Source organism: Bubalus kerabau, chromosome 16 (genome assembly GCF_029407905.1).
Source record: "Bubalus kerabau isolate K-KA32 ecotype Philippines breed swamp buffalo chromosome 16, PCC_UOA_SB_1v2, whole genome shotgun sequence".
In the NCBI taxonomy this organism is placed as follows: domain Eukaryota; kingdom Metazoa; phylum Chordata; class Mammalia; order Artiodactyla; family Bovidae; genus Bubalus; species Bubalus kerabau.
Genome location: NC_073639.1, coordinates 8,842,301 through 8,859,360, shown reverse-complemented (window position 1 = coordinate 8,859,360; position 17,060 = coordinate 8,842,301). Strand labels below are relative to the sequence as shown.

At 38.8% G+C, this 17,060-nt stretch overlaps 1 protein-coding gene across 16 annotated transcripts in view; it reads left to right on the top strand.

The window, feature by feature from the left end:
• Positions 1-17,060, top strand: part of ARFIP1 (ADP ribosylation factor interacting protein 1) — a 135,685-nt gene that overhangs the window by 99,322 nt on the left and 19,303 nt on the right. For 3 of the 16 annotated variants that reach the window (XM_055550678.1, XM_055550679.1, XM_055550675.1), the window contains exons 8-9: positions 5,611-5,785; positions 15,536-15,892. In XM_055550678.1, the coding sequence (XP_055406653.1) occupies positions 5,611-5,785; positions 15,536-15,799 (439 nt within the window). In that variant the 3' untranslated portion in view covers positions 15,800-15,892. Of the gene's footprint in view, positions 1-5,610; positions 5,786-15,535; positions 16,140-17,060 lie in introns of those variants that run through there. The other 13 variants (XM_055550668.1, XM_055550682.1, XM_055550681.1 and 10 more) reach the window with 7 other exon arrangements.

The following is a 17,060-nucleotide window of genomic DNA, read 5'->3' as shown; positions in this document are numbered from 1 at the left end:
GAGCTTGCTCAAACTCACGTCCATTGAGACAGTGATGACATCCAGCGACCTCATCTTCTGTCATCCCCTTCTCCTCCTGCCTTCAATCTTTCCCAGCATCAGGGACATTTCCAATGAGTCAGCTCTTTGCATCAGGTGGCCAAAGTATTGAAGCATCAGCTTCAGCATCAGTCCTTCCAGTGAATGTTCAGGGTTGATTTCCTTTAGGATTGACTGCTTTGATCCCCTTGCAGTCCAAGTGACACTCAGGAGTCTTCTCCAACACCACACTTCAGAAAGCATCAATTCTTCAGCACTCAGCCTTCTTTATGGCCCAACTCTCAAATCCATACATGACTACTGGAAAAACCAAAGCTTTGAGTATATGGACCTTTGTCGGCAAAGTAATATCTCTGCTTTTTAACATGCTGTCTAGGTTGGTCATAGCTCTTCTTTCAAGGAGCAAGCATCTTTTAATTTCATGGCTGGAGTCACCATTCGCAGTGATTTTGGAGCCCAAGAAAATAAAGTCTGCCACTGTTTCCATTTTTTCCTCATCTATACGCCATGAAGTAATGGGTCTGTATACCATGCATGATATTAGTGTTTTGAATGTTGAGTTCCAAGCCAGCTTTTTCACTCTCCTCTTTGACCTTCATCAAGAGGCTCTTTAGTTCCTCTTTGCTTTCTGCCATAAGGATGGTGTCATCTGCATATCTGAGGTTAATGATATTTCTCCTGGCAATCTTGATTTCAGCTTGTGATTCGTCCACCTGGGCATTTTGCATGATGTACTCTGAATATAAGTTAAATAAGGCAGGGTGACACACTCCTTTCCCAATTTTGAACCCATCTGTTGTCCATGTTTGTTTCTTAATCTCAATTCCGCCTTCCTGCCTGATAACTAATTCCTTTTGTGATCTTATTCCAACTTCAGGTTGTAAGTTACTGAATTACTTGCCCACTGTGTCATGGTATCTTACAAATCTATGCCTTTATGCATACTCTTCTCTTCCTGAAATGCTCTATCAATTTCCCAGCCCCAATCCACCTCAAAAACTCTTAACCATCCTTTAAAACTTGTTTTAATTTTCTCCTGAGATGCTTGTTCAGATACCTGATTAAGTAAATTCTTCATCGTGATTTCCATCTTCCTTTCCCCGTGGCAGTATCCCTTATCTCATTTTGTTGTAGTTGTTTGAAAGCTTCTCTTAGTCTAGACTGTTAACTTCTTGAAGATAAGCTATGAAGATGGTAGATAAAATCTGTTTCTAGCACAGTGCCTGAAACTTACAGAGTTAGCACTTAGTATTTGTTGAATGAATTGTATCATGAATGAACCAATGATATGCTTTTGACCTTGAAAGGTGAAATTTATTAAATTCAATATGAGTTGAGAATAAATTGGGCTTGGTGTGAGAGACTCATGTTCTTTCTCGAGTCATATATACATTACAGAGTATGTTTAATTCCCAAAATAGATACAAATTGTACTATAGATAGTTTAATAAAGAGCTTTAGTTTTAGGGCATAAGTTTGTGGTGCTGATTTTGACTGAATTGAGATCACTGTCTGGTTGCTCAGTTGTATCCGACTCTTTGTGACCCCTTGGACTGCAACACACCAGGCTTCCCTGTCCGTCACCAGCTCCTGGAACTTGCTTAAACTCATGTCCATCCAGTCAGTGATGCCATCCAACCATCTCATCCTCTGTTGTCCCCTTCTTCTGCCTTCATTCTTTGCCAGCATCAGGGTCTTTTCTAAGGAGTCAGTTCTTCCCATCAGATGGTCACAGTATTGGAGCTTCGGCTTCAGCATCAGTCCTTCCAGTGAATATTCAGGGTTGATTTCCCTTAGGATGGATTGGTTTGATCTCATTGCAGTCCAAGGGACTCTCAGGAGTTTTCTCCAACACCACAGATCAAAAGCATCAGTTCATCAATTCAGCTTTCTTTATGGTCTAAACCTCATACATGACTACTGGAAAAACCGTAGCTTTGACTAGATTGGAATTTTGTCAGCAAAGTAATGTCTTTGCTGATTAATATGCTGTCTGGGTTTGTCATAGCTTTTCTTCCGAGGAGCAAGCATCTTTTAATTTCATGGCTGGAGTCACCATTTGCAGTGATTTTGGAGCCCAAGAAAATAAAGTCTGTCACTGTTTCTGTTGTTTTCCCTTCTATTTGCCTTGAAGTGATGGGATCAGATGCCATGATCTTAGTTTTCTGAATGTTGAGTTTCAAGCCAACTTTTTCACTCTCCTCTTTCACTTTCATCAAGAAGCTCTTTATTGCTCTAAGCTTTCTGCCATAATGGTGGTGTCATTTGCATACCTGAAGTTACTGATATTTCTCCTGGCAGTCTTGATTCCAGCTTGTGCTTCATCCAGCCCAGCATTTTGCATGATATACTCTGCATATAAGTTAAATAAGCAGGATGACAATATACACCCTTGAGATACTCCTTTCCCAATTTGGAACCAGTCCATTGTTCCATGTCCAGTTCCAACTGTTGCTTCTTTACCTGCATACAGATTTCTCAGGAGGCAGGTAAAGTGGTCTGGTATTCCCATCTCTTTCAGAATTTTCCACAGTTTGTTGGGATCCACACAGGCAAAGGCTTTAGCATAATCACTGAAACAGAAATAGATGTTTTTCTTGAATTTTCTTGCTTTTTCTATGTTCCAGTGGGTGCTGGCAATTTGATCTCTGGTTCCTCTGCCTTTTCTAAAACCAGCTTGAACATCTGGAAGTTCATGGTTCATGTACTGTTGAAGCCTAGCTTGGAGAATTTTGAGCATTACTTTGCTAATGTGTGAGATGAATGCAGTTGTGCAGTAGTTTGAACATTCTTTGGCATTGTCTGTCTTTGGGATTGGAATGAAAACTGACCTTTTCCAGTCCTGTGGCTACTGCTGAGTTTTCCAAATTTGCTGGCATATTGAGTGCAGCACTTTCACAGCATCATCTTTTAGGATTTGAAATACCTTAACTGGAATTCCATCACCTGTACTAGTTGTGTTCGTAGTGATGGTTCCTAAGGCCCACTTGACTTCACATTCCAGGATATCTGGCTCTAGGTGAGTGATCACACTGTCATGGTTATCTGGGTCATGAAGATCTTTTTTGTATAGTTCTTCTGTGTATTCTTGCCACCTCTTAATATTTTCTGCTTCTGTTAGGTCCATACCATTTCTGTCCTTTATTGAGCCCATCTTTGCATGAAATGTTCCTTTGGTATCTCTAATTTTCTTGAAGAGATCTCTAGTCTTTCCCATTCTGTTGTTTTCCTCTATTTTTTTGCATTGATCGTTGAGGCAGGCTTTCTTACCTCTCCCTGCTGTTCTTTGGAAGTCTGCATTCAGATGTTTATATCTTTCCTTTTCTCCTTTGCTTTTAGCTTCTCTTCTTTTCATAGCTATGTATAAGGCCTCTTCAGACACCAATTTTGCCTTTTGGCATTTCTTTTTCTTAGGGATGGTCTTGCTCACTGCTTCCTGTACAATGTCAGGAACCTCCATCCATAGTTCTTCAGGCACTCTATCAGATCTAATCCCTTGAATCTATTTGTCACTTCTACTGTATAATTGTAAAGGATTTGATTTAGGTCATACCTGAATGGTCTAGTGGTTTTCCCTACTTTCTTCAATTTAAGTCTGAATTTGGCAATAAGGAGTTCATAATCTGAGCCACAGTCAGCTCTTGGTCTTGTTTTTGCTGACTGTATAGAGCTTCTCCATCTTCAGCTGCAAAGAATATAATCAGTCTGATTTCAGTATTGATCATCTGGTGATATCCATGTATAGAGTCATCTCTTGTGTTGTTGGAAGAGAGTGTTTGTTATGACCAGTGTGTTCTGTTTGCATAACTCTGTTAGCCTTTGCCCTGCTTCATTTTGTACCTAAGGGCAAATTTGCCTGTTACTCCAGGTATCTCTTGACTTTTGCATTCCAGTTCCCTATGATGAAAAGGACATCTTTTTGGAGTGTTAGTTCTAGAAGGTCTTGTAGGTCATCATAGAACCATTCCACTTGAGCTGCTTCAGCATTGGTGGTTGGGACATAAACTTGGATTACTGTGATATTGAATGGTTTGCCTTGGAAACAAACAGAGATCATTCTGTCATTCTTGAGTTTGCTCCCAAAAACTGCATTTTGGACTCTTTTGTTTACTATGGAGGCCAATCCGTTTCCTTCTAAGGGATCTTGCCCACAGTAGTAGTAGATATAATGGTCATCTGAATTAAATTCACCCATTCTGGTCCATTTCTAAAATGTTGATGTTCACTCTTGTCATCTCCTGTTTGACCACTTCCAATTTACCTTGATTCAGGGATCTAACATTCCAGGTTCCTGTGCAATATGGTTCTTTACAGCATTGGACTTTACTTCCCTCACCAGTCACATCCCCAACTGGGTATTGTTTTTGTTTTGGCTCCATCTCTTCATTCTTTTTGGAGTTGTTTCTCCATTCACCTACTGAGCTGGGAGTTCATCTTTCAATGTCGTATATTTTCCATACTGTTCATGGAATTCTCAAGGCAAGAATACTGAAGTGGTTTGCCATTCCCTTCTGCAGTGGACCAAATTTTGTCAGAACTCTCCACCGTGACCCATCTGTCTTGGGTGGTGCTACACGGCATGGCTCATAGTTTCATTGAGTTAGACAAGGCTGTGATCCATGTGATCAGTTTAGTTAGTTTTCTGTGATTGTATTTCCTGTCTAAGTACTGAACAGTTGACACTACTGCATAAGTCACTGTTTAATGAGCAAAGTAATGCTGTCGCTACTTGGCTGCTATGACAGAGAGCTTGTGAGGACTGGGGTCGTGCAGTGCCGTGCTGGGGCGACTGTGTCAGCGTTAATGGTGAGAGAGCCTCGAGGGAGGGCCTCTCAGGGAGCGTGAGGTGGTCAAGTGCTCCATGGAAGACACCGTGGTCACATTCTGAATACTAACGATATGGAAATGCACCTAGAGTTGTGCTGTGCATACCGTAGCCACTCAGCACGGGTGTCTGTGGAGCACATGAAGTGACTAGCTTGAATTGAGATGTGATGGAAACTTAAACAGTGGATTTCAGAGACTCAGTCTCCCGCCCCCGAAAAGTACAGTAGCTCAGTAACAGATTTTTTACACTGATTATGTATTACAGTGATAATATTTTGATATATTGGGTAAAATAAAACATACTGTTAAAGAGATGAAGTTAACTTTTTTTTTTGGCTCTGCCTTTGTGGCAAGTGAAATCTTAGACTGGGGATCAAACCTATGCCTCCTGCTTTGGAAGCAAGAATTCTTAACCACTGGACCACCAGGGAAGTCTGTAACCTGGTTTTTAAATTGTGGAAATTTTACTTGTCAGTTGATACTGTGCTTGAAAAGGAAGAGTTCATGAGATTAAGAGATAGTCTCCCCTCCCTCTAAAAAAAGCAGCAGCTCCCCCACCACCATGCTTATATTAATAGCTCTTTGTAAGAAGATACTTGATTTTAAAAGCATAAAGTATCAAATATGTATGAGGATTATTATATATTAATGTATAATATAGGATGGTTGGGTAGTTCCACTTCACCTCCTGAACTTACTTCACACTGTCTTTGTAGCATGCTTCACTTATTCTCCTCTTTCCAGAATTGAATATGATGCATATCGTACTGATTTGGAAGAACTGAATCTTGGACCACGTGATGCAAACACTCTGCCAAAGATTGAGCAATCACAGCATCTGTTCCAAGCACATAAGGAAAAGTACGATAAAATGCGCAATGATGTTTCTATCAAGTTAAAGTTTCTAGAAGAAAATAAGGTAAATGTATTCTTTACCTTCTGAGATTTTTTTCTCTGTTAACTGTTTGATTATAGAGTTGACCCTTGAACCACCTGGGGATTGGGGGCCCTGGCCCTCCAGTGCAGGTGAGAGTCCACGTGTAATGCACACTTGGTTCCCTGAGTCCAGGGCTCCCCTGTGTCTGCAGCTCCACATTTACAGACTCAGCCCACCCTCCAGTGCTGTAGTATTTACTGTTGAAGAAACCTCACATGTATGTGGACCCACACAGTTCAAACCCATATTGTTTAAGGGTCAACTTGGGAGTTGTTGGAAATGAAATTCCATTTATAAACAGTGTTTTCATGTTTATAAGTACATAAAGTATATTACCTTAACCTTTCTGTCATTAAAGTCATCAGCTGTGCTGTTCCAGTCTTTCACATGTAACAATTGGCAAAAAATACTTGATGTTGATCTTCAGACTGATGTTGGTATCAAGTGCTTTAAAAAGTTACATAATGCTATATTCTGTTCTGAATATTTTGAAAACTTTTTATTCATGGTAGGTAGAGATTTCAGGAGGGGAACTGCATTCTTCTCAGTACCTAATAAATGAGGAATAACCGAAAGGTTCTGATTAGGGCTGCAGTTAGCATAACCTGAAAGAAGCAAGCTAAGAAATCAGTTTTCCAGCTTATTTTCATGTAACATGAACACATCAAAACCTAGAGCAGTGAGAGGTGATATGGACCTACTGTAGCTTTTGTTGGAGGTAGAGTCATGGGATAACAGGCTAGGGGCTCCGGTTTAAGTAGAGAATAGTTTCTGGTGTTTAACATCACATGCATACTGGGATCGGGAAGAAGGATTGCAGTTCTCCTCCCAGTTGGGAACTCTGCACAGAAGAGGTGTGGCATCCTGTGGAGATAGGGTTTCATACTGCACATTGGTGGTCCCTTTCCTGTGCTTTTCACATCCTCTGAAGTCATAATAGAACATCAGCTCTGCTTTCTCCCAGGTACCTTAGTATTTTTCAGTTCTGTCTCTTGATATCTTCTTGTCTTCTTTAATGTTTCCTTAGAAACTCGTCTGGTTGCTATAAAAGCTGCATAGACTTCCTTGAGACCAGGACTGCTCTTACCTTTTTTTTTGTTTTAGCCACAGTGCATGAAAAGTACTGATTTTCCATTACACTGAAACCATTCTGTTGTCAGTAAAGGAGATCTCAGCAGAGTCATCAGACAGGTTGCTCAGCACTCCTCAGACAAGAGCAGAGTGAGCCTTCTAGTTTCATTAGCTGAGCACATGCTGTGGCACCCATTGTGGTCATTTGGTTTAATATTTTGAAGGATAAGAATATGTCAGTACTTAGATATAGACATATATATATTTTAGAATCAGCACTGGACGGTGTAGTGCTGCATGAAGTGTGCTAGCATTTTATGGGTTCTACCTGAAGCTGATTTGAATGGAAAAAAAGGAATTCATCTAATTTGAGGGTCCAGGACCTCTGCTAGTAGAGGAAATGATTTTAGGGAATGTTTAAAATGGTAATTGTGTTTTCTTGGAACCTAATAGTATTTGTTGTGTGCTATTCTCTGAATAGTGAGATTATGGCTATTTTTTGTATTTTGTATTTTTCTGTATTTTAAACATTTTCTATGAAAGCTTATGTTGCCTTTATAAAAAGGGTGTTAAGCTTATTTTGAAACAATTAATGTCCCTAAACCACCCATGCTTATATAGTTCTTACCAGCAAATTATGCAAGGATAAATAATGGCCATGTAACTATAACTGTCTTACTGTATAGCTCTTTTTGAAACTTGGCAGTAGATCTCCAGATTTAGACATGAACCAGGGAAGGCACACTTGTTATTTACTAGGCATTTTACATTTATTCTCTCACTCATTCATCAAAACAGTCTTCAGACTCAGGAGACACATTGAGCAGTGAGGAAGGTTGGGAATAACAGAAAATTGTGACTTAAAAATACTCTTGAGGCACCCTTGTAAAAAGCCTGGACTAGGATCACTCCATTAGCAGAGAAAGGAAAGAGCCGTGGTTTCGAGGCTGCATGACAGGAAATTGACAGAGGAAGCTAGTTTGGCCTGAAGGTTATGAGGGATGAAGGTTGGGAACTTGTTCTACTTAACTCAGTGTTTAGTTTGAAATGACGACAAGATACTCACATGCAAACAATTGGTAGGAAGTTTATGGTGTGGGTTGGCAATTTGGATGAACAGGGTCAGAGTTCCAGAGATTAAAGTTTAGAAGTCATTACTTTGAGAATAGTATTGTCATTGTCTCACCTTCTCTTCTTTAGACGTTTCTTACTATGAACAAAAAAAAAGTTGCATTTATTCTCAAGGGTTTTATTTCTATTCATGGAGAGCCTAGAAATACTCGGGGGTTTCCACAGTTGTCATCAGCTTCAGTTTCAACTCAGTCAGCTTTGTCTAAAATAAAATCTGTAAAGAAACTCTTAACATTTTTATCTTTTGTATTTAATTCTTTAAAACTGTAAAGAGATAATGTTCCTGGTCTCAGTTATTTCAAACAGTAGACAGCTATGATTTGGCTGAAGATGTCAGCTCATAAGAAGAATTTTTTTGTTTTCTTGCTTTTGCTGGAGCAGCTTCTCCCCTTTTTCTTCAGTAGCTCTACGGGAGGATAAAGCAGGCCTCGGAACTGCCCGCCGGCCCTGCTCGCTCTCTCGGCGGCCTGCAGTGCCTCACGTCTGGGGTTCTTCTGTTGTGAGCTGCAGCTGAGTTTGTTCCTTAGTATTTCTTTTATATGCAATTGTCGCGTAATCTGCTCAGTGCTTGAGTGTGAACAAAACATGAGCTTTCTATTTTTTAAATATCATATGTTGAATTTTTTTTTAACATAAGTCATCTGAAACATCCGTGAGTGCTAATTTGTAACTTGATGATGTCCTAAAGGCTGTTGTTTTTTTCTAAAGCTGTTGGTGCACCTCCTTTTGCTGGGACATTGTGGGGAGAGGGAGGGCCTTTTGGTTATCCTGGCTTTTGGAGTATCCTCCCATAGCGACACTCCTCTTATAAAATGTGAGGCCAGATAATCAAACAGCTAGAATAGTGCAAAATTGAAAGCAAATAGTCATTGAGTAAAGGACTAAAGATCGTCCTGTGACTATTGTAATAAGTTTTAGTGGCCAAACATTGTGAGAATATTTTTGTTTATTTTGTTTTCAGAACTTAAGGAAAAAAATTGAGAGTGATTGGGAGGTAGATTATTTGCTATTAGAAAATTGAGGTGTTTATATGTACTTAGTCTAGCCTTTTTTCTCTCTGGCAAAACAAAAGGGATAGGTATGTATTAAAAATAGCTGTGTGTCCTTACCTGGGTATGTATGTGCGTGCATTAATGCTGAGAGTTGTGTACATGTGTCCATGCTTGTCATTCACCCTTAATGGGAAAACTTGAGTTCTTCTACTGTTTACAGTCTATACTCTGTCCACCCCTTACCCTATCCCCCCCCATATATTGTGTTTACCTTTAACCTAAACAAACCTCTGAATTCTCTTTCTTATTTACTAAACAAGATTGAGTTGCATAACAATAAGAGCACAGATAATTAGGCTCTTATAGTGTTTCTGTTTTCATCAATATTTCTTTTTTCCTAGACTTTTAAATAAAGTAACTTGAGCTATTTTCTGACTTAAGGCAGTTTACCTTTTATTGTTCCTCTCAAGGTTCAAAACAAAACATAGACTAAAAAATATAGTCAAGATAAAGAAAATAGTCATTTCTGGTGCTTTGTACACTTTGTTGGAATAGGTACCCTGCCTTCTTTTACAGCCTCATGATACCTAGCAATGGTGTTAAATGTATAGTAGTCATTTAGCAAATACATGTTTGCATTTCTTCCCAAAATTTGAGGCATGCTGCAGGGAAGGGAGGAGATGGAGGTGAGTAAGAGTCAGCTAGGGCAGAGTCGATGCTTACCTGGCTCTTTGAATGAGTGAGGCATAGCACGCTCTCTCAGAAACGCTTCTGTTGTCCGCAAGATGTGCCGCTTTCACGGAGAGAAAGCAAAAAGCAGAGGAAAATAAGCACATCAATGTGAGCAGCCCATGTTTACTTTCTTTCAAAACGTTTTATGGCTTAGAACCATGTAGAATGTGAAAAAAGTAATTTAAGATGATGAACATTTCCCCTAAGATAATTGTAATTTAAGAGTACAAGTAAATATCTTTTCAGGTCCACTAATATATTGTGGGGAGGACCCTGAATGTATCAGAGAGTCAACAATAGTTTAGGGTATAAGTAAAGACTAAGAATCCCATTAATTTTGTCATAGTCTTACTTTAAGAAGGATGGAATATACTCTTACTTTAAGGTAATGTCAGTTAATTAGCTATAACCATTAATTGCACAGTTTTTTCTGTTATTATAGTCAGTAACTCAAAGGATGACAAGGGAGTTGGGGGTTGGGAGGCTGGGAGAAAAAAGGTGAGCCAGACTTGGGAATCTATCCTAGGAAAAATTTCTTAAAAATTGTAGTCATTCTTAACACTAGGTTGATGAAAAGAACTTCACTCACATCATGTTTCATATAGATTTATAATACAGTGATAATCCTGTATGTTAGGATTTCTTTTCTGATATATTACAGATGTATTTCGTATGTGTGTTATTATGAATTTAACTTATCAGAGACAAGTCCAATAAACAAAAGTGATGAGACAGAGGAAGAGCAGAATACACAGAGAATAAAAACAAGACACACTGTAAATCGACTTTACTTCAATTTTAAAAAAACACAAAACGAAGTAAACACAGATAATGCAAGACAGCTATGTATGTAGTTTTGGTGACCCAGTGACTATATACAAATATGTTCTGTTACAGGAAGTACTCAAAGCCTACTACATTTTTATAAAAATGCACTGTAAATGCTGGGAAAGGCTAGGAGAGCAAACATATTCTTCTCTTTGAGACGATATGAGCCTCTGAGTTTAAAAAATGGATATCTGTTGCCAGATTTTAAGAAGCATGTTAATCGTTACTTAATATGTACAAGCAGATACATTCTTGAAATCTTTTTCCCCATTCTCAAAAGAACTCTCATTTTTTACTCAATATTTTTAAAAGATTCGTGTCAGTGATTTACTGTCATCTTTATTTCTGTAACTGTAGGTATAAACAGTATTCTTGGTATTTGCTCGTAAATCATGTGAAGTTATTATATTCTATAGGTAAAAGAACCTGATTCTAAATAAAACATAAGCCCTTATGGATTGAAAGGTAGAATATAGTAAGCAGCCGCAACACTGCCAAGTGTGGTTCCCTCCATTTGGATCCTGTGAAATGGCCTCTTACTCCTGCAGCTTTATTTCCAAGCGTAATTCCCAAGTGGGTTCAGTCCTGTAATTTCATGTTGTTACTGTTTTTTATTTATTTAGCAAACATTTATCATGTATTATATACTGTGTACCAGGAGGTGTTCTGGACATTGTTCTGGACCCAGTGAGCAAAAGTGAAAAAAATTCTACCCTCAGAGTTTATAGCCTAGTAAAAGAAACAGGGAAGCCTGGCGTGCTGCAGTTGATGGGGTCCCAGAGTCAAACACGACTTAGCAACTGAATAGCAATGAAAGAAGCAACACTGATCAAATCACACCAAAATGCATGTATGTACATATATATAAATTGTGGCTGTGACCAGTGAGTGGTCAGGCTTCTATTACAATGTGATGTTGAAAATTCACCAGGTAAAGTGAGAAGCAAAGCGTATTCCAGGTAATTGGAACAGTCTGTGGGAGGTAAACAGGGGCCAAACCATGCCGGCCTTATAGGCCACTTTAGGGAAGAGCTTATTTGAGTGTTGGTGGGAATCCATTGCAGGAATTCTTGGCAAATGACAAGTCTTAAAATGGTTCAGAGGCTGTAGTAGATCCTAAGAGTGAATATAGGAGTTTAAACAGGATGATGGGAGCAAGGATTGGGGTAGTGTTCATGGAAGTGGAGTGAGCTGAAGATTTCAAGAGATACTTAAATGGTAGAACATAAATACATGTAAAATATGAAGAATAGATTGATATATAATTAGCACCTTTGACTTTTTATTCCTTTATTCAGCAAATGTTCAATACTTGTTTCAGTCACTGAGTTAAAGTCTTGCTGTCATAGAGTCAAGTAAAAGAAATATATATTAACCAGCTAATTACAGAAATACAAGCTGTGATTGGTGCTGTGAAGGGAAAATAGAGGGGTCTTATGAACATACAAAGGGAACATGTCTTGACATGAGAGAGGAAGTGACGCTGGAGCTGAGACCCAAAGGGATGGAAAGGAGGCAACCAGAGGTGTATAGGGAAAGGAATGATGGGTGCGTGCTCAGTCGTGGCCAGGCTCTGCTGTCCCTGGAATTCTCCAGGTAAGAAGACTGGAGTGGGTTGAAGATTCCCCCTCCTCCAAGGGATCTTCCCAGACTAGATTGGGATCGAACCTGCATCTCCTGTGTCTCCTGCATTGCAGATGGATTTTTTACCTCTGAGCCGTAAGGGAAAGGAATAGAATATGCAAAAGCCAGTCAAAGGTCAGTGAGTCCAGAGCATGCAGAGAACCAGGGAGAGTAGCCCTGGATGAAATAGATAGATCTGGCCAACACAAGGGTGAGATGACCTACATGCAAGGTTATTCATCACAGTATCACTGGTAACATCAAAAGATGAGGAACAACTGAACAGTTCAGCAGTAAAGAACAAGTTGAATAAACTATGGCTCATTTATACAATGGAATACTTTTCAGCCATTAAAAAAAAAAAGACTAGGGATGTCATTAATAGAAAGATCCTCAGAGCATACTATTAATAATAAATGAAAAGACCAAGGTGCACAGCAGTGTATGTGGTACAAAACCTTTTGTGTAAGAAAGGAAAGACTTAAGAATTATAATCTTATTTTCTTGTATTTGCATAAAGAAAATCCAAAGGAATTAACTAATTAACGTTTTTTTTTTAACCTGTAAGGGGAATAGAGTAGTTGGAGACAGGACTGAAAATCTTGATATATACTTATATCCTTTCAATTTTGGTCCTACGTATTTAAAGGATGATTTTGATTTAAAAGAAAAGAAAATATGTATAGATAGAAAATGTTTGTTTTTAAATAGGATACCTTCTGTTTTCAAAAAGACTTAACCAGATTTCTATTTTTTAAACATAATTTTATTACCTATGACCTATAATTTTGCTCATAGCTTAAAATCAAATGATCGATTCAGTGTTGGAAAGAATAGAAAGACAGTTTCATCTTAAGTGTGAGGTTAGAAATGATATGATAGTGCCTTCCATATACATCAGAAAATATTTTCTTGTATACTGCCATGTTTGCTGCGTTTAATGGTTTGACTTCCAGGTCTCTTTAAAACTTTTTAAACACACATGAAACAGGAAAAATTTGCCTGTGATTTGCGTTGCCTCCTTTCCCTTTTTATAACAGAGATGGAAGTTAACTATCTTTGTATCAATCGTGCAACTAAAAAGAATTGAGAGTTGTGGGTTGATTTTGAACTTAACAGCATCCAAGCCATACCTGTTGGCAGATTTTGAAATTGACAGCATCCAATTACCTGTCTTGGTGATTTGCAGTCCTCAGCTGTTGAATGAGGGAGTGAGCATACCCAGCCAACCAGTTCATGCAGTCTCCCCGTCAGCTGTGCTAGTATCCAGCAGGCAGGGTGAAGGAAAGATTTAAAAGCCTTCCAAAGGGATAGCTCATGAATTGCTGTTTTTATATATTTGACTTCGTGTGTGTGTGTGTGTGTGTGTGTGTTTGGCAATTATGTTTAAAGTACTTGTGTTTTCTTGACCTGGTCAGAAGTTCATGTTTCTGTTGTTTATCTTAGAGGGGAGGGGATTGTTCAGTGCTTCTACTTTGAGTGTATAGGATTCACCTATTAAAATTTAATTCTTGACCGTTACTGCTGCATTGTCTCTGTTCTGTTAAATGGTTGTACTTGTGTGCGCCTCAGATCCACATTTCACTTACTTTGCCAGCCTTGATTATCACCCAGGTCAGTTGGCTGGTTTGTCAGTTTGTGATAAAGGTGAGTTTTTAAGTCTGCAGCCAATGTGAGATTTGAACAGACCACTGCTATCTGCATTCATTTTAGTTACAGTAGCATTACTGCACTTTTTTTTTTTTTTTGGTTCTTAGTTACCGTCTTGAGATTTACTTAAAAATAAACCCTTTAATTAGTATCTCTGAGTAAAATCTCAGACTATACCAGCAGTGTTTAAGAACTTGACTTTGCGTTCTTTTTGACCTTTCCTTGAAATCCTCTCAGTAATGACTCGGTCCTTTCCTGTTGACTATATATATATTTCTTCCATGACTCATCTATACTTTGCTTTCTTAGATTTGAAATAATCACTTTATAACTAGATTTTTTTCTTTATTCCTCTTAAATCATGTAACATTCTGGTTTCATATTTCTTTAAATTTTCGAAAGATCCCTTTTAAAAATTATTCAATACATTTTTAAGGTGCTTGCCTTGGGCTATTATAATGACTAAATCTAAAGAAATATTGTATAATTCTGTTACGACAAACTCTCTGCTAACAAGCAGCTTACAGTCTCATGGAGAACATTTCTGTTCTATACAAAATGGTGAGTGAAGCATGAGGAAGAAGAAACCTGGAATTTGACAAAGAAAACCTCAAGGAGGGCTGGACGCAGCGGTGTGGCTCAGGGAGGGCTGGAAGTAGCGGTGTGGCTTGAGCCAGACCGCAGAGTGAGGAACACGACACTGGCAGAAACAGACCAAAAAAGGTCTTCAAGAAATCCTAGATCCTATGTTTCAGTGATTTGTAAACTTCTGTTATATTTTCTGTTCTCTTCCTAAAGCAAAACATAGTATTGCTGCTTATGGGTTTTTTTTTTTTTTTTTTTTAAGAAAATTAATGGTTTTATTATAACAAATTTTGGTAAAGATTTTCTAAGTTTAAACAGTTGTTAGGTGCCTGGGATGAGAATTTTGCAAGCTGTTTAAGAGGGAAAAAGTTAGCTTTCCAAGATAAAACACAGAACCACACTATGAAGGAAAACTATCTTGTGAATGTAAAGATGAGTTTGAATGGACCGTTAGTTTATCTGTAAGTTCCTGTTGCCCAGTGTCCAAAACGCCAGAGAGAACAGGATCACCTATTCAATGAAAGAAAATACCCAGTGCCTTAACGACGCTCATGGCCCTAAATTAATTTTAAGCTAGGAGTTCATATGCTAACTGGAAAGATTTATGCTATAAAATGTGTCCTCGAGCAGCTTGAAAGTTTCTTTCTTCTGTGTATTATCATAGCATCCAGGGCTTTCTCCATCAAAGCACCAATCTTACTGTGCTGTGAATGCCTCTTAGTCTGTTTCTTCTCCTAGACGTGAGTGCCACGGGTACACAGTTAGGGCATTCCCTTCCTATAGTAAGTGAACCAGTGAACACGGATCTTTGAGTAATCTGCATATAGAGGAAGTCTATCATCTTCTCAGCCAGCCAGCTTTCCAATTAAGGTGGTATTCCTTGCCTTAAAAAAAAAAAAAAAAAAAAACAACAAAAAAAACAGCAGAGGGAAAAGATTGGAGATAACCTTGGAAAACAGAAGCCATGTTGGTCACATTTAAACCTGGAACCTTTGGAGGGAAGGGTGAGGACTGGGAGTTAGCTAGCTTAGGCATTTTTGCTAAAGGGGAGAAAACTTGTGTGAATCTGTTACTGGAGTTTACCGATTGCATTTCATCAGTTATCTTCTTTTCAAAACAGGACTGCCCCTTTTTACCTCATGGCATTGGGCTCCACTCAGTCATGTCTGACTCTGCAACCCCGTGGACTGTAACCCTCCAGGCTGCCCAGTCCATGGGATTCTCCAGGCAAGAATACTGGAGTGGGTTGCCATTTCTTTCTCCAGGGGATCTTCCTGACCCAGGGATGAAACCCAGGTCTCCTGTATTGCAAGCAGGAGCCACAAGGGAAGCCACTTTTTACCTCATAGGATGCTTTTTTTTTTTTTTACGTAATTGTCAATGATTTGTTGAAACCCATCCCGGTGAGTCAGAAAAATGAAATCTGTTCTTCCACCTCCATATTTGTCTTTCCTTCTCCCTCCCTTCCCAAGGCCCACACCCATATTTCTGATAGTGCTTTTCTTTTTCAGCTGGTAGTTGCTTTTATGACAAGCCATTTCCAAAGCTATTACAAATAAAATTACACTTTGCAAACCTAATAAAAGGCCAGGACAGGTATATTTTCCTGCTATTACTCTTCTGGTTTCTTACTTACTGGAAAAAGATCAAGGGTGCACAGAGAAAGCACATCATTATACATTTTTAAATAGTTGGGGAAAAAGGAGTTAATACCTTACATATTGGTGGTTGGAGACTTCTTACTAAACAGTGATTTTGTTCCAGCTTTTCCTTTCATGTTTAAGCCAAGCTACCGCCCCCAAATTACTCTACACTTAATATAAAACCCTATTTTATAGAATTACTATAAAGGAGAGCCAAATAAGTTTGAAGAACTTAACAATTGTAAATAAAATTGTAAGCTAATAACTTATTTTAACTAGAAATTACCTCATTTAAAAAAATTACCTCAATGTCTCTGATAAGAAGGTATGTAATCTAAATTTGATTTGGGAAAAAGTTCATTTGGTAGAAGTAAAGTACTTTTTTTTTTATCGTTTGATGTCTATGAAGTAATACTTTAAGTTTTATAGTCAGTAACTTTGTAAATGGTATTTATCTTCTTTTGATACATGCTGTGTAGGCAGGAGAAAGTTTTTAGTGTTATCCACTTGGTATCATTGAGTTAGACAAGTCTGCTTAGACAGCATATTAAAAAGCAGAGACGTTACTTTGTCAATGAAGGTCCGTCTAGTCAAGACTAGTTTTCCAGTGGTCATGTATGGATGTGAGAGTTGGACTGTGAAGAAGGCTGAGTGCCGAAGAATTGATGCTTTTGAACTGTGGTGTTGGAGAAGACTCTTGAGAGTCCCTTGGACTGCAAGGAGATCCAACCAGTCCATCCTAAAGGAGATCAGTCCTGGGTGTTCATTGGAAGGACTGATGTTGAAGCTGAAACTCCAATACTTTGGCCACCTGATGCGAAGAGCTGACTCAATGGAAAAGACCCTGATGCTGGGAAAGATTGAGGGCAGGAGGAGAAGGGGATGACAGAGGATGAGATGGTTGGATGGCATCACCGACTCAATGGACATGGGTTTGGGTGGACTCCGGGAGTTGTTGTTGGACAGGGAGGCCTGGCGTGCTGCGGTTCATGGGGTTGCAGA